This window comes from Macaca thibetana, chromosome 20, assembly GCF_024542745.1.
Source record: "Macaca thibetana thibetana isolate TM-01 chromosome 20, ASM2454274v1, whole genome shotgun sequence".
NCBI classification, from domain to species: Eukaryota; Metazoa; Chordata; class Mammalia; order Primates; family Cercopithecidae; genus Macaca; species Macaca thibetana.
The window spans coordinates 15,647,242-15,672,638 of NC_065597.1; the positions used below are offsets into that span (position 1 = coordinate 15,647,242).

Sequence of the window (25,397 nt, forward strand, 5' to 3'; positions counted from 1 at the left end):
TAGCCAGAAAAATAACTATGCCAGGAATGTGGACTTCTTCCAATATCTTAACAGGGAAACTTGGATTCCTCTCTGACCTCCATAGGTCCAAGGCTGTTTAAGTGTCAACTGACCCCCACCAAACTAGGATTTTTGTTTTTTGGGTTTTTCTGTTTGTTTTTGTGCGATGGAGTCTCGCTCTGTTGCCCAGGCTGGAGTGTAATGACGTGATCTTAGCTCACTGCAACCCCCGCCTCCCGAGTTCAAGTGATTCTCCTGCCTCAGCCTCCCGAGTAGCTGGGATTACAGGCACGTGCCACCACACCCGGCTACTTTCTGTATTTTTAGTAGAGACAGGGTTTCACCATGTTGGCCAGGCTGGTCTTGAACTTCTGACCACAGGTGATCCACCTGCCTTGGCCTCCCAAAGTGCTAGGATTATAGGCGTGAGCCACTGCGCCCTGCCTGGGGTTTGTTTTTTTGAGAAAGGATATCACTACGTCACCTAGGCTGAAGTACAGTGGCAAGATCGTACCTCACCGTAACCTCTAACTCCTGGACTCAAGTGATCCTCCTGCCTCAGCCTCCCCAGTAGCTGGAACTACAGGTGTGTGCCACCATGCCCAGCTAACAAACTAGGGTTACTTTCACCAGGCAGGCTAAAATATTTGTTTTGAAAAATACATTTAAAAGAAAATACTTAGTTGACGTGCTTGTAATCAATCCCAGCTACTCGGGAGGCTGAGGACGAGATGAGAATCACTTGAACCCGCAAGGTGGAGGGTGCAGTGAGCTGAGATTGTGCCACTGCACTCCAGCCTGTCAACACAGTGAGACTCTATCTCAAAAAACAAACAAACAAACAAAAAACTACTTAATTGACCCAAATGCCTTTCTCTCAGAGCTCCATACTGGAGTCCTACTTGGGATGCTTTAAAATGACTTGAGTCCTCACTATGTGCCAAAGATGATTCTGAGCGCTTTACATAGATGATCTCAATCTTCACAAGAAACTCTGAATTCATACCAACTCAGGAGTTGCATCTCTGGGTTCGGAAGTACCCTGCCACTTACTAGCTGTGTAACTTTGGGGAAGTAGTACTTAACCTCTATGTCTTGGCTTCCCCATCCACAAAATGGAAATAGTAGCAACAAATGCTTGTCCGTATAGAGAAAGCACTTAGGATATTTTGTAGCACATAATAAGTGTTCCATAAATGCCACTTACTAGTGGCAAGTTTTCTAAATTTTAGGCAGTAGCTATGATTGGGGCTGACTTATTCCAACAATTTCTGGCAGTATTCCTGAGTAAAGAATTGGGGAGAAGGTGAGCAGTGAAGGTGCCTACAGATCCTTGTGATTCCACTAGAATCTAAGTCTTCAGGTAGACTTCTGGGTCTCTGAAATCCACACCAACAGAGGGGAGAAACCATGCTTGAGGACAAGATCATGCCATCTGCCTTGAGCTCACCGCACAATATAGGCACCATTTGTGCTCCATTACAACTGCTCCCACAAAGGTTTCTATCCCCCACCCCCATGGCCACCATCTAAGGCTGGGATAGGAAGAAGGCGCAAACACCAAAAGGAAAAGCTAGTAGTTTATATAGATAGATATATAGATATATAGATATTGATAGATATTGTGTTTACATAGTCCACAAGTTAAATGCAGGTATCCATAAGAAGAGCATTAACAATAAAAATACAATCTGTGTGTAGCCAAGTACAGAGACTTAAAATGGTAAAACAGCAAAAAGGATCTCACAAAAGTACAAATATACAGTACAAATTGATTTATTTAAAACAGTTACAAAAAAGCACAACAAAATAGAGATTATCCTTAGAATTATTAATGCTTTGTTAAAGATCAGGTAGGATTAGAGGGTAAGAAATGGTATTGGGTGGAGGGAGCACCTGACTAGTTCTAAGGCTTTAGATACAATGCAGTTGATTACATATTAATTCAGCCATTACATACTGGGGATAGTAGATGGGGGATCAGTAATTTATCTACAGGGAACTCCTACACAGATCCATCCAGACCTCCCCAGTGCCATCCTTCTCCACTCCTTAGGACCCTAAAGCCACCTGGATGACAACATTCCCATCCTCCTTTCTCCACCCCATTCCCTATCCATATATTCTTCCCTCGCCTAAGGTGCTGTGCAAGCTGAGAGCAGTCTGCTCTCTGCAGCTGGATCATATACTGTTTTGGCTACAGGGATCCTGTGTGACTAAGAAGGTTGTAGGGGACAGCCTTATTTTAATACTTTAAGTTAGCCATGAGTACAGTCAGTCCCTCCCCCAACACAATCTAGATTCTCTTGAATGCAAGTATCAATCAAGTGAGGGATCAACCCTGCCTTCAGCAATACCAGCAATGCACTAACCACTCACAGCTCACAACTACGTGCAAACTCCCTGTCCAGGGGGTGGGTGTAAAACCACTGTGTCATCAGCTCACTCTCTCTCTCTCTGAAGAACCTCAGTCCCCATGACAGTCATAAAGACAAATAAATGCTTGCAAGTTTGACAATAGGTAAAGGCACATGGGCTGCTGCCACACACACTGCAGGCAGGAACCCAATTTGAGGCCATCTTCACTGCTGGGCATTTGCAGTGGAATGGCTTTGGGATCACAAAGACTTTGAGTTCGCAATCTACCAGGGGGGATCTAGGTTTAACTGGAGAACTAATAAAGAAACCTTTAGTGTGAAAAGTGCATTTATGACTATTGTTCCTGCTGGGGAGGCAGCAGGGCAAACTCCAACACCTCTCCTCCTTCCGCCCCAGGCACTGTGCATAGTCTGCAGCTAAGGAGAGAGTGCAGTCGACTCTAGCATCTCTGGGGCCAGTGTCATCATAGGCCCAGACCAGGCTTCTGGTCCAAAGATGGATCCTAGAGTTGAAAGAGCAACTGACAGCTGCAAAGACCCAGATGCTTATTTTATTATTGCATAATGTGGGAGACCTTCCCTACCCCAGGGAAGATGGAGGGTGAAGGCTTCCCAGCAAAGGGCAAACAGGTTCCTGATCAACATCCAACCTAATAAGGTTCAGCTCCTCAACTGTAGTGTACACTTTTGCCCATCTGGAAGGTACTGTAGCTTCAGTGTGGTTTAGTAAACTTAGCCTAGGAGGCCAAGATGTCTCCCTAAAACTTAGTCTCTGTCCTATTTACTTTGTTTATAAGACTGTGACCTAACTTCCCATGGCCAATTCAATCAACCAGTAAAGTAAAGTTGTCTTTACTCCAACGGACCCAGGCCTTTTCCCAGTCAATCCATGTCCAACCCTTCATCTCCAGTGTGATCACTCAACTCTTCAATATGCCTGCTTGCTGCAGGTTTAAACCACACCATCATCCTGTGCTTCCCCCTAAATCGCTCATGATGCCCACCAGTAAAAATAAAACTAAACCCCACTTGAGGTGCTATTTCAGCCAAACTTTAAACCCTCTTCAAACTCCAGAATCCACCTAACTGGAGCTGGACGAACTTCACTGGGATGCTGGCATGGGCCCCTAATGTGGTTCCCTTCATTTAGTTTTTAAAACAGGATACAAGATACCACAAAGGAAAGAAGTTAATACAACAGAAGACACCACTAGTAGAAACCTGCTTGTTTCTCCCTCAAGATAGTCAGACATTTGGAGCCAAAAGGCTCCCAACAGCACTGAAGCCATATCCCTTTGGATTCACCAGTCCACCAGCAGCATTTCATACCATCCCTATTCAACATGACTTTGCTATAAAATAATGTGGCCTAACACATGTAAGAATGAACCGGACGCCTAGACTTAATCTACATGGCCAAAGACATGGAGGATAGGGAGCTGTAGAGGGCAGCAGGCAGGACAGTGAGCGGACAGCAGCAGTGGCAAAGCAGCGCAGAGCAAAGCCCTTGGTGGTATGACCAACTGGGACCAAGAATATAGAAGGATCAGCCCAGATGGGCTGAGGCCCCTCCCCTCAGGTACAAGCACTCAGCTCTGAACTCCTAGATCCCCTTCCCCCCATGCCACCTCTTCCTCATGTGTACTAATCTTGATAGGAATGATTCAAGACTTGGCTTATTATCCATCCATGACTGGGTTCCCCTATTCCCAAACTGGTATACACATTTTTATACAGTGCCAGACAGTCAGCAGTCCTCCTTTCTATTCCTAAGAGCTGGAAACGTCCTACTGCTGACAAGAGACAGGCTCTGGCCCTCGTCAACTGCTCATTCCTAAAAAGTTGACAACTTTCCACTAAAATACTCACTCTCTAAAAACTGCTCTCATGTCTCCTGCAAACTCAGGAAATTCCTATAAGGAAGAATGGACACACCACAGGTTAGTCAAATTTTTCATGCCTGGAGGAAAAGACTAAACTAGAGGTTAAAGGCAAGGGGAAGGCCACAGCTCTGACCGAGATTTAGAGCACAGAGCTGCTTTTCCTGGGGACCATAGTTTATGAAAGATACCTTTGCAGCTCAGCAAAATCAAGTATTAATATGTTATATATGCATGGAACGATACTGTGATATTACAGGAGCTGCTGGTATTGCTTCACCAGCAAGAGACAGAACAGGAGCAGCAACAGAAAGGTCAGGGCCCAACCTGCCAGGGTCCTCAAGAATTTCTCTTTCCAGAATTCCGTGGAAGTTACCAGGTTGCAAAGTCACAAGTAGCCCAAGTGGAGCGTGATTTGATTTAAACTAATTGGTCTGTATCTGGTTAGATATAGGTTTGCCCCATAAGCAGAAAGCTCAGCTTGTGTCCTTGCAGACACTGCTTGAGCATCTTCTGTGTACATGTCACTAAATTCAGTTGATGAGCCTTCCTATGAGGAAGGATGCTTGTGAGAAACCCGTGCAAACAATGAACTCTAGGAATGAGTTGCTCATGAAACAGCCAGAGATGAGGCCTTCTCCCAAGGCTCTCATTTGAGGAGATTCCTCAAGACTCAACCCCACAGGCCCCCACTGTAGGAAACAAGCCAGAGAAAGCAGCATTCAGAGAATGGGGGACAGAGAAGGGGAAAGATATGATCCCAAATGCAGTACGAAGTTGGTGTCTGGTTCTGATACAAACCAGATACTGAAGCACTCGTGGTCAGGTCAGCAGCTTCCTTTGATGGACCCCCAAAAGCTGACTGACCAGGCAACTGCTTTCAAGGAATGAAAGAGTGTAGGGCTTGTAGCAAACAAGCCAGTTTCAGTCACTCTGTTCCCCCAGGAGAACAACCTTTAGCACCTGAACACTAAGAATGACTCCATTCTCAGAACTTCCCTCCCCCCAGGAGGTAGGTAAGATTATTTATCCCCATTTGGCAGGTGGGGAGGAAGTGAAAGAGCCAGAGGTCACGAGACTTGCCGAAAGTCCTTGACAGAGCAGACATCAGACCTCAGAGGTTTGGACTCCTGATGCCAGGCCAGGTCTCGGCCAATCCAAGTACACCTTATAAAGGACATGCCAGGATCACAGCCTGGGAGAAGTCTAACCAGAGAGCTGGGTGGATAATACCCTGAGTTGCCTTCAAGAGTCTAAAGACCCCCAAAAAACAAACAAAAAAACTCACCCACCTGAAAGCTAGTGGGGGAGCCTAATTCCCAATACCCAATGGAACCCCACGGTCTGAGCTGATGCTAAAAGTTGTGAAGAAAATGTGGGATTAAGACAATGGCGGGGGCTGGGGGGGGTGCAAATGCAACTAACATTGAAAATACTTTTTGCAGAGGAATATACCACCACAAAATGACATCTATTCAGGTATTGAAATGTTATCAAGCCTATCCTAGAATCTTAGAGCTGGTGGTGGGAGGGGATGGATTGGAGACACCAGAATGCCGGGAGAAGCAGTGGAACAAGATGTGAGGGGCATATGGGACGTGTGAAAATGCTATGATGGGCACTGCCCAGCCATGCATTTGCCCTGGCCCAGGGCATAGTTCCCTTCTTCTTTCTCCACCAAGCTGTCTGGCAGTGGAAGTGGAGGGGACATGATTTTGAGATTTTAAAAATAGAGATTATAGCTGAAGGGGAAACCAGAGAGACCCCTACCCACCAAAAACTAGAGGTCTTGGTCAGAGTGGACAAAACCAACTTTGCAGACAAGGAAAGGCAGCACAGCTACAAATGAGGCCCAGGTCACAACACCATGCAGAGGTCAGGGCAGCAGGAGGGTGGGGGCGGCGCAGGCACTTAGGCACAACACAGACAAAGGTGGGGGATCAGTGCCTGGGAAAAAAGGGTCTACTAATTCTTTCTAAAGTCACCATTACCAGCAAGATTCTGTGAGATTTCAAAGTGAGTCTGGCATGCTGAATTGGAGGAGCTTTGTTAGGTGAGCTACCTTTCCAGAGGCCCTGCCTAGAACCCAGTCAGCCTGGCTATCAAGTCTCTCTCCCAAAGTCCGCTGACTGAATCCCTGGCAAGGTAGTACTTCACTCTGAACCCTGAAGGGGCTCTCCCTCTGGGCCCCCGTGCTGCTAGAAGCCTTGTAGGCGGAATGGTGAGGAGAGATGGGGAAGAGCTATGAAGCAGAGGATCAAGCAGAGTCCTGTAGATCAGAGTGCTCCTCCCCTACACACTCAGCCACAGACATCTGGAACAAAATCACCCTTTAAAGTGCGCATCTCTCACAAGAAGGGTTCTGGGTGGGAACCCTCTTATTTCCAACCTTGGGGCCTCCTGCCCTTCCACCACAAAAAAGAAAAAAAACTTCTGACAGTTTAACTGCTACTATAAGCTGTGGATCATCATTTTTGGCTCTCTTTACTCCCTCCCTCTGCCATCTGCTCCCAAAGCCTGGACTTTCTCTTGCAGGAGCTAGGGATGGGGAGGAAAGAACAGGGAGGCCCTGATTTTGGAATGTTTCTTCTCCTGTGTGCACCCCCTTCCTTCCTTGCCCCAGGCCTGCTGCTCCCCATCACAACACCCTCTGGGGTTGTCCTGAAAGGACGCCATGGGGTAATGAGCAACAGATCCTGCCTTGGGAGGCTGACTTCATGCCTCCCCTTTCCCCCAAATCTCACTGCCAAGAAAGCCATTCCCTGCTCGGCGTGTGCAAATCCTCTGCCTGCTCACGGCGGCGAGGCAAGGCTCTGGGGTAAAGCCCCAGTCCTGGTCTGGGAAAGAGGTTCATTTTCCCGCATTGGAACGCCCTTCAATGGACAGCTTTACCTCCTGTGGAATGAAAGAGGGACGGAGCAGCGCAGCCCGTGCCTCCTCCCCTTGCATGCCGTATCTTTGGAAGCTCGGGGTTGGCCAGCAGGCCTGAGCACCAGGCTCAGGCTGGGAAGGCTCTACCACATGGGAGCCCTCTCCTGCCGGCTGGCTCTTCCCCTCACTGTCACATAGCTCTCTGGGTCCCAAGACCGTCCTCTCAGGCCTTGCTCGGGGGGGACCCAGCTGGCCTGGGGGAGCACAGCTGGCCTGAGAAACTGAGTTACTGTTCAAGCTCTGTAAACTGATAGAGATGCAGACATCTCCCACCTGTAGCCGATGGCAGGGCAGAGAGAAGAGTTGTGTCGTCCGCCCAGGGCTGCAAGAGGACCAACCCTGGCCATATACAAAGAAGGGGTGCTCAGGGGGCACCTCGATGCTCACTTTGCTCTGCTGCTCACCAACCACAAAATGTAGCATGACAAATCCAGGCCATTGGCTCTCCTGAATGTCCACGACCGTGCTAGAGTCAATCTTCAGCCCCCCACTCACTTCGGCACTGCGCACAAAATCCTGGGTCTGGAGGTCCTCCACCCGCTTCAGCTCTCCCGTAGCCAGCTGGATGATGGCGCCTTTCATGAAATGGGAAGGCAAGTGGGAGGAGGTAATGGGGGGCGGCGTTGGCTCTTTGTCTGGGAAGGTGGCTCTGGCCTGCACGTCCAGACTTGATGCTACCAGGATCTCCGAGCCCACAGGCAGCAGGCCTGAGTCAGTTCCAGTGGGCACCAGGTTGCCATTGGCTACAACCATTGCTTTGGGTAAAGGTCTATGTTTTACTGGTTCCTGATGGGACTGAGGGTAGAACCCACGGGCTTGATTTTTCTCTGCCAGCTCTGCAGGGTTCCTGGCTGACCCTCGCCCCTCACCCTGATGGTCAGGGGGATGATGGGATAGGTTGAGGGGGCTGGGTTCCTCTTTCCTCTGAGCTGCCACCACACGATAGTCCTGAGAAGCTAAAGCGCCAACCACTCGCTGGACCTCAAGGTCGGTGTCCGGGGTCCCCCGGTGTGCTGGTGCCGCTACCTCCACCTGTGGAGTCTGAGAACCTGAAAACAACTGTCCATCCACCACACATTCTACCACTGGCACCAGTCCCTGGCCTTCACCCTTGCTGTTGGGGGAGTCAAGGGCTTCACTTTCCCGTCTTACTAAATTTCGTTCTCGCGGTCTCTGTCCTCCATTTGCAGCAGCTGCTTCCAGAGCAGACTGGCTCTCCTGAGGGGTAAGAACTGGGCTGGCACCTGCTGGAGGGGTTTCATGCAAAGTATACCCAGCAGGTAGCCTGGACATCTGATAATAAATGGGCATCCGACCTGGAGCAAGGTCCAGCGGCTGAGTACTTGAATGATGTGGCAATTGCCCAGGTGGGGAGGTGGCAGAGGGAGCTTTGTTAAATGAGTGGGCTGGGGAGGGAGCCTGTGGGGGAGGAGTGGCTCCTTCTGCCAGAAGTGAGGCATATGGCACAAAGTGTGGAAGGTGAGAGGTGGCAAGGTTGGCAGAAGGAGACAGGAGGGGACTCGGTAGGAAATTAGGTGGCACAGCATAGGGAAGGCTATAAGGAGACCCAATGAACTGCAGTGAGGTGGATGGAAGCTGAGCATAGTGGATTGGGGGATAGTGGATGCCTGGATGTTGAATTAGTGAAGACGCTACATTAAACGTCGGGGGCAAGGGGCTCATATTCACCACAGACGGGAGGCCAGTTGGTGAGAAGGTGGCAGGTGGCACAGCCACCTTATACAGCATGCCATACTGGTCCACTGTCAGACCGGTGATGGCCTCAGCTCCATCACCCCCCAGGCTGACTCTGGTTCCTGCCTGGCTCTGCCCAGCCACCACAACCCCTCGGGACCATTCAGAAGCATCACTGGAGGGTGTGTGGTTAGCGGAGCAGCTGGTAGTTCTCCCCATATCCTCGCTGGTCACGGGGAGGTCTCGTTTCTTTGGTGGAAGGCATTCCTGACTCCTCTCATGAACAGGTTTCATATTGCTTTGTGGTGTTCCTGGAGCCTGGAAGGAGTCGGCTTGCTCCCTGGGGCATCAGAAGGGGCTTCTCTGTAGCTTCCCTGTACCCCTCTCTGCTTCTGGCTGGGGCGCCCACATCTGCTAGGGAACAAATCAGAGGCAAACAAAAGTAACCTAGGGATGAGTCAAGACAAAGGAAACAGAAAGAACTGTGCCATGGAGGAAGATGTAACAAAGGAGACTGTTAGAAAATAAGGAGGAAAGAGAAAGGGGCAGACAAGGAGACTACCCCCAACTCATCCAGCCTGGGACATGAGAGAAACACAAGGCACAAAGAGCTATAGGGACAAGCATTCACCAATGCACAAATAACCTGTGGGCTCCACAAGCCCAGAGAGACCAACAGCTTCACAGTTAGTCATGTCTCATGAGCCATGAGCACCTTGTCTTTTTTCTGCCTTCTTCCCAAAGGGGGCTTTGAACACATGGTCTTTCCTGCTTGCTCTTTTGGTGTGGTTTTTTTTTTGTTTGTTTGTTTGTTTTTTGAGACGGAGTCTCGCTCTCGCCCAGGCTGGAGTGCAAGTGGCGCGATCTCCTCCGCTCACTGCAAGCTCCGCCTCCCGGGTTCCCGCCATTCTCCTGCCTCAGCCTCCCGAGTAGCTGGGACTACAGGCGCCAGCCACCACGCTCGGTTAGTTTTTTGTATTTTTAGTAGAGACGGGGCTTCACCGAGTTAGCCAGGATGGTCTCGATCTCCTGACCTTGTGATCCGCCCGCCTCGGCCTCCCAAAGTGCTGGGATTACAGGCGTGAGCCACCGCGCCCGGCCTTTTTTTTTTTTTTTTTACACATGGAGTTTTGCTTTTGTTGCCCAGGCCAGAGTGCAATGGTGCAATCTCAGTTCACTGCAACCTCCGCCTCCCAGGTTCAAGGAATTCTGCCTCGGCCTCCCGAGTAGCTGGGACTACAGGCATGCACCACCATGCCCAGCTAACTTTATATTTTTAATAGAGATGGTGTTTCACATGTTGGCCAGGCTAGTCTTGAACTCTTGCCCTTGGGTGATATGCCCGCCTCAGCCCCCCAAAGTGTTGGGATTATGGGTGTGAGCCACAGCGCCCAGCCTCCTGCTGGCTCTTTTTCTTAAGTTTCTCCTTTTGCTACCAAACATGAATGTGCCACCTTCTTTCCTGAACACATGACCTCATCCTTGCTTCCCTTCTGTAGCCTAATTTGGGTTATGATCTCACCTACTACTATCCCAAGCCTGGCTAAAAACTCTCTTCCTCCTTTGCCTCATATCATCCGTACCTCAAGGACCTAGGTGTCAAAATCTTCAGGTCTGCTTGTGTCTTTGTTTTTAAACTCTGCTCCCTAACCAGGTTATGAAAATTAACATCTTTGCCCCATGAAATAATACATTTTAACTCAGCCTCTATATAGTGAGAGTGATTAAACTAGTTTGCTGTCAACTTGTTTCTCCTCTTCACCAAAGAACAACAAAATTCTTCTGACCTTACGTACACTTCCAGTTCCCTAGTCTCAAAAGGCTTCTTTTCTTCTCAGTGATCACCTTCAATTTGCCTTCTCTATTCATTCCCTTTCTTTTTTCTTTGCGCTTTCTTTTACCAATAGCTCTTTCTCCACTGTAGGTCTGCTCCAGGCACCACTCCATAAAATTCTGGTTCCATTCCTCTAAACATGCCTGTTTTTTTCCCTATATCTGTATGATTCATAAGAAAGTTCTCTTTCCCCTTTCTCTTATTGTCACCTTTTACAAATGCTTCTGTCCATTGTTATAAAGCAACTTTTTGGTCTGAACACTTCAGTACACATGAACTTTGCTGCCTATTTCTTCCAACCAGGTTCCAGTTCTTTGGATCTGAAAAGAGCTTTCTATATTATATTCTGTTCTGTTTTTCCACTGTGACATCCCAGATATTTTCCTGAAACAAGGAATTCAAAGTGCCGCTATTACCTGAGTTTCCAGTGGTGCTTCTGAGCAGCTGTAGTAAGTGTTCTCCCGGCTGGCTCGGGAGCCTAGAAGATAGAAAGAGGAATGGAGTAAGCAGCTGCCTGACCTCTGTAATTCCAAAGCATTACAGTATACACGTCCTTGCCTCATCTTCTTCCCCACAGGTAAATGGTACATCTACCCAGAGTGCCCAGGCAGTTGAACAGAAAGAAAAACATCTCTAGTGTTCCAACTTGTAAGAAGACATCCCTGAAAAAAAACTTTCATGTATCACATTTCGTTGGTTTTCCTTAACATCATTTCCCTAACATCTACCTGTGCCTGTTCCCCAAAGGTTAAATTTGCTTCCAATCCAAATTTCAGATAAATGCAAATAAAAATGGAAGCTTTAACACTGTTCCCATATGAACAGTGGTAAGCAGGAAAAATCAACTCCATGGATTTCCCCTTTATTCTGGGCCTGTGAAAACATAAATGTGGTGTTATTTAAATGGAAAAAGCAGCACTAGAGGAAAAAGAACAATTATTTATGTTTCTGGGGCAGAAAAAGAGGTCAAGGGGGAGTCACGCAAGGGGAAGACTTATTAAGAGATTTTCAGGGTTAAAAAAAAATGAGCGTGTGTGTGTGTGTATGTAAAATTTTCTGAGGGACAACTTTATACCAAGTGCTGAATCAGGTATGAAATAAACTGAAAATATTGCCTTGGTCCTCAGGTGGCTAACATTGGTGAAACAAAACTACCGCTAAACCATCAATATGTGAATCTACACTTGCCAGAAACGCAAAGCGTGAAAGAATGGAGCCTTAACCTCTGAAAACAGGGAATGTAGTACAGATGAGTGAGTGCTCCGAGAAACTGACTATCCTGTCCAAGTCCTATAGAACACGCCAAGCCTCAACCCAAACCAAATGCAACATCTCAAGATTGGCAAGGTGCAGGTGTACACAAAAGGTGGAAGGATAGGAAAACACAGTGGGAAGACAAATTCCTAATTCCACACACACATATTACACAGTGGCATAAATGATGCCTCTTTTCTCCACCAGCAGTTTGAGTAACTGAAAAGCAGTTTGCTTTCTTCTTCATTCCCAACAGAAACTGGGGTCACATCTTCAATCCCAAAATGATCCTTGCTTTCTGTAACGAAAACTTTAAAGAAAACCTGCCTCCAGGTCACCCAGAGTTTAGCAAACATAGGATAGTAAAAGGACCGAAAGAGGCAAAAGGTCTGCAGAAAGGACAACAAAGAGCCAAGCCTGTGCGTCAGGTTCCCACAACGCAAAACACACTTAAGAATCCGAAACCTCAGCCTCTCCAGAACCTCAATGAAGATCTCAAAGGGAAAACGCAGCTTGTGACCCCAACCGAGCTAACAGGCTGTTAGGAGAGTTGCCAACGCTGCTAGCAGAGCCCGGAACCAAGCTCCTCATCACGCTTGGGTCGGAATCAAGGGGCTGAACCCAGGTGCAGACTCAAATTCTCTGCGGGCTAGAGGTGCGCCCGACAGAAAGGGAGAAGGAGAAGCCTGTCAGAGACTAGGGTTATGGCTCCCAGTGGTCCCGCAATCCTTGTGCCAACAAGGGTAGGACTCGAAATCGAGAGTTCTGCGTTTAGAGAGTAGGGGGTCCACCCTTCACCAAGGGGGCAGGGGCGAGGCCCTGCAGGCGACGCTTCCTTGTTTGGGGGCCCTTCCCGCCCCGCAGACTCGGACACCTTGGCTCTCAGGGACACAGCCTCCGGGGCACCGGGGCCTGAGGCCGTCTTTCAGGCCAGGCTAGAGAGAAGCGCAAGGGGGTCTAGGTGCGGCCTCTCCCCTCCGTCTGTCCGCGGTTCATGGGCCCCGGCCCGGCGGAGCAACGTGCTCCTGAGGGCCACTTCCTCCGAAGCACGGAGCCCAGGCCTGCCTGGCCCCGGCGGCCACCACTTCCAGGAACACTCACCAGCCCATTTCACAGCGCTTCCCGGGATCCACCAGCTCGTCCCGGAGCCGCCGCAACCGCGGCCGCCGCCATCCCCGGCCCCGGAGCCGCCCCACACCCAGCGCCCCCCCAGCCGGGCGCCCAGAGATGGCGTCAAGCGCGTCCCGCCCCCGGCGCGGAGAGATTGCGTCGCGCCGGAGTGGGAGAGCAACGCCCAGGACTCCCCGGGAAGGGAGGGTGCCACACTCCCGTCGCGTTCGGCGTTCCCTCTGTTGGGTGAACAAACTCTTCTCCCTGGGACCGGGTCACGTGAATAGGTCTGGGCCCGGCCCCCTCAGCCTGACCCCATAATGACCCCGCAATCGTTCCACCTCAGTAAATTTTGGGGGTTCCCAAACAGCCCTGGGGCGTGGTCATCGGCGACCCCCCATTTCCTGGACTTCTTGTCCTGACTTGTGCAGCCTTTTCTGAGGAACTTCGGGGAACCCCGAGGTGACCTAGGCTCAGGAGAAAAGGAGATGCCTCTTGGGGACCCAGGTGGAGATAGGAAGTCTTTTTTTTTTTTTTTTTTTTTTTTTTTTTTTTTTTTTTTTTTTTTTTTTGAGACAGAGTTTCGCTCTTGTTGCCCAGGCTGGAGTGCAATGGCACAATCTGGGCTCACCCAACCTCCGCCTCCCAGGTTCAAGCAATTCTCCTACCTCAGCCTCCTGAGCAGCTGGGATTACAGGCATGCGCCACCACGCCCGGCTAATTTTTTATGGGTTTCTCCATGTTGGTCAGGCTGGTCTTGAACTCCCGACCTCAGGTGATCCGCCCGCCTCGGCCTGCCAAAGTGCTGGGATTACAAGCGTGAGCCACCGTGCCAGGGCAATAGGAGCTCTCTAAGTGTTGAAAAGTGGCCCCCGAGGGAGGTAAGAGAGTGCACCCCACTCAGAATCTAGGGGAAGGTGACAAGGAGTGGAACACCTGAAAGTTTAGAGAGAGGCCGGAGTTTAGTACAGTGAGAAGCAGCCTGGTTTAGTGGAAAGAGGGCTTGACTACTCAGTGAAATATTAGGTCACCATTCATTACAAATTAACTAGTCAACTTCATAGTAACATGAACATCTGCTTAACTTAAGTGAAAACAAAAGTGAGCGCCAGTTGAATTTATGTTTGAATAACAACTGTGTTTCTTTTTGTTTTTAAAGTATAGGTTGGTGCAAAAGTAATTGCGGTTTTGGCCACCGAAATGAAGACTTTCAGTTTCTGCAAACTCTGTTCAATAAATAAAATCGAGCCGGGCGCGGTGGCTCACGCCTGTAATCCCAGCACTTTGGGAGGCCGAGGCGGGCGGATCTCGAGGTCGGGAGATTGAGACCAGCCTGGCTAACACGGTGAAACCCCGTCTCTACTAAAAATACAGAAAATTAGCCGGGCATGGTGGCGAGCGGGAGTCCCAGCTACTCGGGAGGCTGAGGCAGGAGAATGGCGTGAACTCGGGAGGCGGAGCTTGCAGTGAGCCGAGATGGCACCACTGCACTCCAGCCTGGGCAATAGAGTGAGACTCCATCTCAAAAAAAAAAAAACAAAAAAGATATATCATTGCAGTTTAGTGTGTGTGTACATATATATATATTTTTTAACCCTGTTGCCCAGGTTAGAGTGCAGTGGTGCCATCTTAGCTCACTGCCTCCTCAAATTCCAGGACTCAAGTAGTCCTCCCACCTCAGCCTCTGGGGTAGGTGCCATGATAGGCATGCACCACTATACCCAGCTAATTTTGTGAAATTTCTTGTAGAGACAAGGTCTTGCTATGTTGCCCAGGCTGGTCTTAGACTCCTGTGCTCAAGTGATCTTCCCTCCTCGGCCTCCCAAAGTGCTGAAATTTCAGGCATGAGCCTACCACACCCAGCCTGGGTTGTATGTATTTGTGTGTATCTGTACAGAAAAGGAGTAGAATACATAACTAATTAACATTGGATATTTTTGGGAAGGAAAGTGGAATTGGGTGGTGGTCAAAAGGCAAAGAACTTATATTATTGTTTGAATATTTAGGAGAATATTATCTTAGAAATAAAAAAAGTAAGTTAAGATACAGATACAATGCATGATCTCTAAGATTCTTTCTAGGGAAGCCTTAGACCTCAATTATGTTTTCTCACCTGGATGAGCACATAAGGCCATAAAAAATTATCAAGCACCACACACACACACACACACACACACACACACACACACACCACAAATGGAAAAAAAATAGTGAAGTTACTGCTGTCATCTAAATCATCAGAGTGTTTTGCTTCATTAATATTAATATTGTTCATGACAGTCTCTTCTCTTAGTTTGGCCAAGAAGGAAGTCCTGTGGTCACTCAGTGTGTCCGTTTTAGCACTAACTGGCATTCTGGTTTCTAGTTCATTTCTTAGCTCACTAAACTGGCATTAAAATCGTCAAGATAGGAACCCTTGGACTATCCAAGCATATTCAAGGATAGCTAGTTTCTGCCAGATCAAGATACACACTCGGAGCTGGGTTTTCTTTTTTTTTTTTTTTTTTTTTTTTTTTTTTTTTTTGAGACGGAGTCTCGCTCTGTCGCCCAGGCTGGAGTGCAGTGGCCAGATCTCAGCTCACTGCAAGCTTCGCCTCCCGGGTTTACGCCATTCTCCTGTCTCAGCCTCCTGAGTAGCTGGGACTACAGACGCCCGCCACCTCGCCCGGCTAATTTTTTGTATTTTTTAGTAGAGACGGGGTTTCACCGTGTTAGCCAGGATGGTCTCGATCTCCTGACCTCGTGATCCGCCCGTCTCGGCCTCCCAAAGTGCTGGGATTACAGGCTTGAGCCACCGCGCCCGGCGGAGCTGGGTTTTCTGTACAAATTTGAAAGAGTAGATACAGGTAGATGTAAGCAAAAAAAGTTTTATGGCTACCAACCATTAACATAATGACGTATGTGATACAAAAGCATGTCCATTAAAATATAAAAAACAGGATGTTCTGATTGGTGAAACACAGGTGATTTCCGGGTTTAGCACTGCAGTCCCAAAAGGGTGGGTCATATCTCCGCTGTATCCCATTCCAGAACTCTTTACTACTCTGAGTAATCCTTTTTTCTTTGGTTGTATATCTTGATGGTAGAAAGCTCCATAGCAACAGTTTGACAGGTATATTAGTGATAAGTAAACTAATAAAGTTTTTAGATTTATGGCACAAAAATAACCAAAAGTTACCTAATTTATCCAAATATCTGTATTATTTTCTGGAATCTGGATAATGCCCCTATTTAAGCTATTTATAGTCAGTAAACCAGGCCAGCTATGATGGCTCACTCCTGTAATCCCAGCACTTTGGGAGGCCAAAGCAGGTGAATCACCCGAGGTCAGGAGTTCGAGACTAGCCTGGCCAACTTGGTGAAACCCCATCTCTACTAAAAATACAAAAATTAGCTGGGCATGGTAGCCCGTGCCTATAATCCCAGCTTCTTGAGAGGCTGAGGCAGGATAATCGCTTGAACCGGGGGGCAAAGGTTGCGGTGAGCCAATATCGCGCCACTGCAGTCCAGCCTAGGCAACAGAGTGAGACTCTGTCTCAAAACAAAAACAAAAACAAAAAACTGATAAAAGTAAAGGGTTTTTTGTTTTTGATGTGTTTTAGGTATTTGAGGTATTTGGAAAATGAAAAGTTAAACTTCAGTCTGTTTTGTCCACTTCTTCCCTTTCCCTGGATTCCTATTGAATTCCATTGTTGTATATAGATTGAATTTTTGTGATGGGAGAGCTTGAGCTGCTCTGTTGGAAGGAAAACAAAAATAAAACCCTGTTATGTGGGTTATTTTTCTCCCTGAGCAGTCAGGAGTTGCAAACCAGCTCTCTGTGTTATCTAGTTCTCACTGGTGATATTTCTTGTCCTGTAATACGGGGCGGGGAAACTCAGGAAACTACCCCAACTCTTTTTGACAATGCAGATCAAACCAGAGAGAAGCACTGGTAACCATGCGTGTCATAACAAGAGGAGTAGGTGGCGTCTTTCATACTGTCATGTCTTCCTGTTTGTATACTTGAGTATGTCAAGGTGTCATTTTAGGAAAGGAACTTTTATCTTTGGGTGCTAATTGTAGAGACAACAACAAACCAGCCAGGCGCGGTGGCTCACGCCTGTAATCCCAGCACTTTGTGAGGCCAGGGTAGGCGGATCACTTGAGGTCAGGAGTTCAAGACCAGCCTGGCCAACAGGGTGAAACCCTCTCTCTACTAAAAATACAAAAATTAGCCAGGCGTTGTGGCAGGTGCCTGAATCCCAGCTACTTGGGAGACTGAGGCAGGAGAATGGCTCGAACCCAGGAGGCACAGGTTGCAGTGAGCTGAGATTGCACCACTGCACTCCAGCCTGAGTGACAGAGTGAGACCCTGTTTCCAAAAAAAAAAGAACAGCAAATCCCAAGTATACATTGAAATTATACTGATACTCTAGAAACATATTGGTGCCTAGTATTAGATTACTTTTTTTTTTTTTTTTTTTGAGATGGAGTCTTACTCTGTCTCCCAGACTGGAGTGCAGTGGCGCAATCTTGGCTCACTGCAACCTCCACCTTCCAGGTTCAGTTGACTCTCCTGCCTCAGCCTCCCGAGTAGCTGGAATTACAGGTGCCTGACACCACGCCCAGCTAAATTTTGTATTTTTAATAGAGACAGGGTTGTTGCCATGTTAGTCAGGCTGGTCTAGAACTCCTGACCTCAGGTGATCCCCGCCTCGGCCTCCAAAAGAGCTGAGATTACAGGGGTGAGCCACCGTGCCTGGCTTTAGATTACTTTTCAAAAGCTTTTCTAGATATCCAAATGGAGAGATAGGCAATTCTCAAGCTTCTGTTTTAGCTACTTCTCTGAACAATTCTGTGTCCTCATTTCCACATGCTTTTAATGTTGTATGACCTTGCTAGATTCCAAAAGGGATTTCCCTTGAAAGTTCATAATATTTTATTTAGAAGGAGGTCTTATAATTTCTCTGTAAGTGACTACTATTTCCTTTGGGGAGGGGGATCTCCATCTCGTATATTTCTTCAGACACTTGCCAGGGACTTTCGTTTTTGTCAGAAACTTCCTACAGAACTCTTTTTTTTTTTTTTTTTTTTGAGACGGAGTCTCGCTTTGTGGCCCAGGCTGGAGTGCAGTGGCCGGATCTCAGCTCACTGCAAGCTCCGCCTCCCGGGTTTACGCCATTCTCCTGCCTCAGTCTCCCGAGTAGCTGGGACTACAGGTGCCCGCCATCTCGCCCGGCTAGTTTTTTGTATTTTTTAGTAGAGACAGGGTTTCACCGTGTTAGCCAGGATGGTCTCGATCTCCTGACTTCTTGATCCGGCCATCTCGGCCTCCCAAAGGGCTGCGATTACAGGCTTGAGCCACCGCGCCCGGCTCCTGCAGAACTCTTAAAGGTTACAGTAGAAAGACTGACCACTGGAATAAAGTGAAGGACAACTAACCCTTATTTGCACTGTAAGAGTCATATCTGAGGAACTGGTCTACAGAGAAGCAAGTGCATTCAGGCTATTGCTGAGTGGCCAGAAGTTCCCTACAGGAGTCTTGTTGAATGAATAAATTGGGTGTGGAAAAACTGGAGCCATTCGTAATGCTAATAACTTTCTCTGGGAAGCTTGCTCAGCAAGGTGACGTGTGAGCTGTTGTGTCTTGTGATGAAATATTCAGCTTTACCTGCAAAGTTAACTTTGTAGTTAATTTGCAACTAGTTATAAATCGCCTATAACTCCTGGGAAAAATGTGAGTAAATACTCCAGGCAGCATGGCAAGCTGCCTCTCAGATCACTGCACAATCCTCTAGGTGATACATCACCTAAGACCTCACTTAGCAATTTTGGAATTTAAAGGAATGTTTCTGACTTGTGAGAATGTGGTAATAATTATGATAGTGATCAACTCATTTTAAATGTTTCCAAAGACTGGACGGGCACGGTGACTCGTGCCTGTAATCCCAGCACTTTGGAAGGCCAAGGCGGGCAGATCACTCGAGGCCAGGAGTTCGAAACCAGCCTGGCCAATATGGTGAGACCCTGTCTCTACTAAAAATACAAAAATTGGCCAGGCGCAGGGGCTCATGCCTGAAATTCGAGCACTTTGGGAGGTTGAGGCGGGTGGGATCGCCTGAGGTCAGGAGTTTGAGACCAGCCTGGTCAATGTGGTGAAACCCCGTCTCTACTAAAAATACAAAACTTAGCCCGATGTGGCGGTGGGCACCTGTAATCTCAGCTACTCGGGTGGCTGAGGCAGGAGAATTGCTTGAACCCAGGAGGTGGAGGTTGCAGTGAGCCGACATCACGCCATTGCACTCCAGCCTGGATGACAAGAACGAAACTCTGTCTCAAAAAAAAAAAAAAAAAAAAAGAAAAATTAGCCAGGCGTGGTGGCAGACACTTGTAATCCCAGCTATTCCAGAGGCTAAGGCAGGAGAATCGCTTGAACCTGGGAGGCGGAGGTTGCAGTGAGCCGAGATTGTACCAGTGCACTTCAGCCTGGGTGACAGAGCGAGTGTCCATCTCAAAAAAAAAAAAAAAAAGTTTGCAAAGTCTGTTCTGTATCTTGATCATATCAACATCGAGATCCTGGTTGTGATATTCAACTACACCTTTGGGGAAAGATAGGGGAAATGGTACTCCAGATTTCTCTGTATTGTTTCTTACAATGTGTGACTTACATGTGAATCTACAATTGTCTCAAAATAAAAAGTTTAAATTAAAAAAAGTTTCTGAAGGTTTAAATGTAAAACAATGTTCAGGATGGGCGTGGTGGCTCACGCCTGTAATACCAGCACTTTAGGAGGCCAAGGCCGGCGGATCACGAGGTCAGGAGTTCAAGACCAGCCTGACCAATGTGGCAAATCCCCATGTCTACTAAAAATACAAAAATTAGCCAGGTGTGGTGATGAGCACCAGTAATCCCAGCTACTCAGGAGGCTGAGGCAGGAGAATCTCTTGAACCCGGGAGGCGGAGGTTGCAGTGAGCTAAGATCTTACCACTGCACTCCAGCCTGGGCGACAGAGCAAGACTCTGTCTCAGGAAAAAAAAAAAAAAAAAAAAAAAAAGTCCAAATTACCAGACTTCTCTCCACAAAGGCAGAGAACTTCTATCTAGTCAGTCTTTTAAATTGTGCAACAGCTATTGAGTTTGAGCCCTCTGGGCAAATTTCTCGGGAAGGGCTCCTTTACCTTTTTTCAAACATGCACACACAATGCTATTCCTTCCATCAGGTGACAGCTCAAGTCTGAGTACACCCATGAGCAGGGGTAGTGCTGCGTGTTGTTTTTCTTAAGTTCAATTTGTTTTCTGTTGCCTTTTGCTCTTTCCTCATTCCCATGGGTCACATGAGTCATTAACCCCTCAATAAACTAAAAAACTGATTATCTCTGCTTGTGAGAAGGGTTCAGGTGAAATAAATATTGCATTATGTTAATTAATTGCAGTTCCCTGAGTCTACAGTTAACACCCCTGTTGATTCATCATCATCTATTAGTAGAAACGTAGCTGTTGCTCAGACTTTCAAATTGATTTTTGGGCTTCTTTAGCCAGGTCTTAAAGATGTTTGTGCATTATTTAGACAATAAAGACCTAAGGAAAGTATCCAAAACACATGACATTTATGCAAACCCACTAGTATCCATTATTATGACCATGAACAATGAGGATGACATTGATGGTATAAACAACCCTTGTAAATTTTAAACTGCAGGCCGGGCATGGTGGCTCACACCTGTAATCCCAGCACTTTGGGAGGCTGAGGCAGGCAGATCATTTGAGGTCAAGAGTTCGAGACCAGCCTGGCCAAAATGGAGAAACCCCATCTCTACTAAAAGTAGGAAAAAAAAAAAGAATTAGGCATTGTGGTGCATGCCCGTAATCCCAGCTACTCTGGAGGCCGAGGCAGGAGGATCGCTTGAACCCAGGAGGCAGGGGCTGTGGTGAGCCAAGATCACACCACTGCAGCCTGGATGACAGAGTGAAACTGTCTCAAAAATATATATATACATATATATTTTAAACTGCATGTCCACATGTTCTTTTATTTGATCCTGACAATCTGGGGACACATATTATCCAAATAAATATTACCCTCTTTTTACAAATGAAGAAATTTAAATGAAGCACCCTAGTGATTTGATATAAAACAAATTAGCCCTGTCTTACCGAAGTTTATTCCTTTTTTGAAAGGAGATAATAATCTTGAGCTATCTCACCAGAGTTCTATTTGCAACACAGTTCTGTTACCTGGGTACACAATAAATGTGTGCAGATATTGGTGTTGGTGTAACGGTGGCTCAGCATTTATCTGAAACAAATCTGGTATTACCATAATTTATTTTCCCTGAGCTGTCTAGTGGAAAGAACATTTTCCTACTTTGGACTTAGCCACGCTCCCTTTCAAGCACTGGGCCTTGTGTTTATCTCAGATCCAAATGTAGTCTCATGTCAGCATGTTTTGCAGTGACAGAGTAACTCTGTCTATTCATGATTAGATGGTAAACATCACCTGTTAGGGTATGGCGCACAGACAGTATATGTAATTTGGAGGCTCACAGGTTTTCTGGGCTTGTGAAAAGACCATTTCCTCAGGACTAAGTCATCAATTGATAACACAAAGTAGAAATACTTTTTTTTTTTTGAGGCGGAGTCTCGCTCTGCTGCCCAGGCTGGAGGTGCAATGGTGTGATCTCGGCTCACGTTGCAAGCTCTGCCTCCTTCTCATCTAACAGCATTCTCCTGCCTCAGCCTCCCGAGTAGCTGGGACTACAGGTGCCCGCCACCACACCTGGCTAATTTTTTGTATTTTTTTAGTAGAGACAGGGTTTCACCATGTTAGCCAGGATGGTCTCGATCTCCTGACCTCATGATCTGCCCACCTTGGCCTCCCAAAGTTCTGGGATTACAGGCGTGAGTCACCACGTCTGGCCTATTTTCTTCTTCTTTTTTTTTTTTTTTTTTTTTTTGAGACGGAGTCTCGCTCTGTCACCCAGGCTGGAGTACAGTGGCCGGATCTCAGCTCACTACAAGCTCCGCCTCCTGGGTTTACACCATTCTCCTACCTCAGCCTCCCGAGTAGCTGGGACTACAGGCACCCGCCAGCTCGCCCGGCTAATTTTTTTGTATTTTTTAGTAGAGACAGGGTTTCACCGTGTTAGCCAGGATTGATTTTCTTCTTAATATAATTTTTTCTTTTCTTTTTTTTTTTTTTTGAAACAGAGTTTTGGTTTATTGTGCAGGCTGGAGTGCGGTGGCATGATCATGGCAGCCTCGATCTCCTGGGCTTAGATGATCTTCCTGCCTCAGTCTGATGAGTAGCTGCGACCACAGGTATGTACCACCATGCCAGGCTAATTTTAAATTATTTGTAGACGGCCAGGCACGGTGGTTCACACCTGTAATCCAAGCATTTTTGGAGGCCGAGACAGGCGGATTGCCTGAGGCCAGGAGTTCTGGCCAACATGGCAAAACCCTATCTCTACTAAAAATACAAAAACTAGCTGGGCATGGTGGCACACACCTGTCCCCGCAGCTGCTCGGGAGCCTCAGGCAGGAGAAATGCTTGAACCTAGGAGGCAGAGTCTCAAAATTTTGAGAGTGAGGCTCAAAAAATAAATAAACAGGCCAGACACGGTGTCATACACCTGTAATATCAGCTATTCGGGAAGGTGAGGCAGAAGAATCGCTTGAACCTGGGAGGCGGAGGTTGAACTGCAGCCAAGATTGCACCACTGCACTCCAGCCTGGGCAACAGAGTGATACTTCGTCTCAAAAAAACAAAACAAAACAAAACAAGAACAAGCTCCAGGGAATCTTGTTAATGAATGTGCCAATGTGTTGAGGCAAAGAACATGTATGCAGAACTACTAGTTTTATGTCCTCCCAGTGACTGGTATCAAAGTTCTTCATTAGGGAACTTGTGGGCAAATTAGAGGGAGGTAAAGGAGTTTTCTTGATTACCTCCCAGAATTCCTGCATCTGTTGCAGCACATGACGGGTTCTGACACGACTTTGAAAGCTTCAGCAATGTTAAGGCCATTCATTGCTCCTGCAAGACGGTGTTGAGTTTGTTGATCTCTGGATCAGTGGTTTGCCTAACTTTAAGTTTCATTTTTTGAGGCTGCGTACAGTGGCTCATGCCTGTAATCCCAGCACTTTGGGAGGTGGAGGCGGGTGGGTCACCTGAGGTAAGGGGAGGCTGAGGCAGGAGAATTGCTTGAACCCGGGAGGTGGAGGTTGCAGTGAGCTAAGACTGTGCCATTGCACTCCAGACCGGGCAACAAGAGCAAAATTCCATCTCAAAAAAAAAAAAAAAGAAAGAAAAAAAAGTTTAATTTTTTATTTTTTGGATCCAATTCACTTGATTTAAATCTTTTTTTTTTTTTTTTTTTTTTAAAGACAGAGTCTCGTTCTGTCGCCCAGGCTGGAGTGCAGTGGCACAATCTCGGCTCACTGCAGCCTTCGCCTCCTGGGTTCAGGCGATCCTCCTCCCTCAGTCTCCCAAGTAGCTGGTAGTACAGGTGCATACCACTGTGCCTGGCTAATTTTTTTTTTTGAGATGGAGTCTCATTCTGTTGCCCACGTTGGAGTGCAGTGGCGCCATCTCGGCTCACTGCAAGCTCTGCCTCCCGGGTTCACGCCATTCTCCCGCCTCAGCCTCCCGAGTAGCTGGGACTACAGGCTCCTGCCACCATGCCCGGCTAATTTTGTTTTTTGTATTTTTAGTAGAGACGAGGTTTCACCGTGTTTGCCAGGATGGTCTCAATCTCCTGACCTTGTGATCCACCCGCCTCGGCCTCCCAAAGTGCTGGGATTATAGGCATGAGCCACCAAGCCTGACCTAATTTTTGTATTTTTAGTAGAGATGAGGTTTCGCCATGTTGGCCAGGCTGGTCTTGAACTCCTGACCTCAAGTGATCCACTTGCCTCGACCTCCCAAAGTGCTGGGATTGCAGGTGTGAGCCACTGCACCCGGCCTTTATTTCAATCTTTAATATTTTACTTAAATACTTTAATCAGTAACTTGCTAGTCTCCATGGTATTCAAGTGAGAAGGAACATCTCCCCAACGCCAGTTCTCAAAACTCTAGAACAGGGATGCAAAGGCATAGCCATTTCTTTTCTGAGCATAAAGTTCTTCAATAGAGCAGAAGACAATGCTTGGTGTGGTTACCACCAGTAGCACGGATTCCACAGATTAGCTGTATGTCAGTCAGCCAGAGAATGCTGAGAGGTACTCGAGATGTCCTTTGCACACTGGCATTTTAGAAGAGATCTTGATCTTGTTACATTTTCCTCAAACCCTTCAGGGTGTGATTAACCTGCAGGCTATTGACTCCAGTTGCTGAAGTTTCCTGACAGCACCCCAGGGCACTTGACTGATTGGAGATCGTCTCCACAATGAATTCCGCACATTCTCCTTTAAAATACCTTGTATTAGAGTTCTCTTAGAGGGGAAGAACTAATAGTTTTTATATATGAGAGTTTATGAAGTATTAACTTACATGATCACAAGGTCCCACAATAGGCTGTCTGCAAGCTGAGGAGCAAGGAGAGCCAGTCAGGAGCAAGGAGAGCCAGTCCGAGTCCCAAAACTGAAAAACTTGGAGTCTGATGTTTGAAGGCAGGAAGCATCCAGCTTGGCAGAAAGATGTAGGCTGGGATGCTAGGCCCATGTCTCCTTTTCACGTTTTTGTGCCTGCTTTATATTCGCTGGCAGCTGATTAAACTGTGCCCACCAGATCAAGGGTGGGTCTGCCTTCCCCAGCCCACTGACTCAAATGTTAATCTCTTTTGGCAACACCCTCACAGACACACCCAGGATCAATACTTTGTATCCTTCAATTAAGTTGACTCTCAGTATTAACTATCATACGCCTTCTAAGCATTTTTTTCCCCCGAAAGTTGTACAAGTAAGCCAAAACTCAAGGATCATCAAACAGACTGTAACAAATTGGGCATATGAGATCTTTCAGCCCCTCCATCACATACTTTGTCCCCTGCCAACAGATGTATTCAGCAGGGTTACCATCTCCCAGGCAAAGCAATCACATTTATCTCCAGATCTAGACATAAGAATTGTGGTGTCGGCCGGGCGCGGTGGCTCAAGCCTGTAATCCCAGCACTTTGGGAGGCCGAGACGGGCGGATCACGAGTTCAGGAGATCGAGACCATCCTGGCTAACACGGTGAAACCCCGTCTCTACTAAAATACAAAAAAAATTAGCCGGGCGAGGTGGCAGGCGCCTGTACTCCCAGCTACTCGGGAGGCTGAGGCAGGAGAATGGCGTGAACCCGGGAGGCGGGGCTTGCAGTGAGCTGAGATCCGGCCACTGCACTCCAGCCT

The 25,397-nt window shown here is 47.4% G+C and overlaps 2 protein-coding genes and 1 pseudogene across 3 annotated transcripts in view; all 3 read right to left on the reverse strand.

Annotated features, from left to right (window-relative positions):
* IST1 (IST1 factor associated with ESCRT-III) overlaps positions 1-25,397 on the reverse strand; it is a 413,363-nt gene that overhangs the window by 70,255 nt on the left and 317,711 nt on the right. The gene's annotated exons all lie outside the window — the stretch shown is intronic.
* On the reverse strand, positions 1,568-13,186 carry ATXN1L (ataxin 1 like). Of its 2 annotated transcripts, none has more exons than XM_050772721.1 (3): positions 13,074-13,186; positions 11,135-11,196; positions 1,568-9,295 (listed from the first exon to the last, which is right to left on the reverse strand). In XM_050772721.1, exon 3 carries the CDS (start codon positions 9,176-9,178, stop codon positions 7,109-7,111), a length of 2,070 nt encoding a protein of 689 aa, XP_050628678.1. In that variant the 5' UTR covers positions 9,179-9,295; positions 11,135-11,196; positions 13,074-13,186; the 3' UTR covers positions 1,568-7,108. The 2 variants fall into 2 exon arrangements, with proteins under 2 accessions (XP_050628678.1, XP_050628679.1); XM_050772722.1 differs by having other exon boundaries at positions 1,568-9,298; positions 13,074-13,177.
* Positions 12,898-25,036, reverse strand: LOC126945086 (E3 ubiquitin-protein ligase TRIM13-like; annotated as a pseudogene).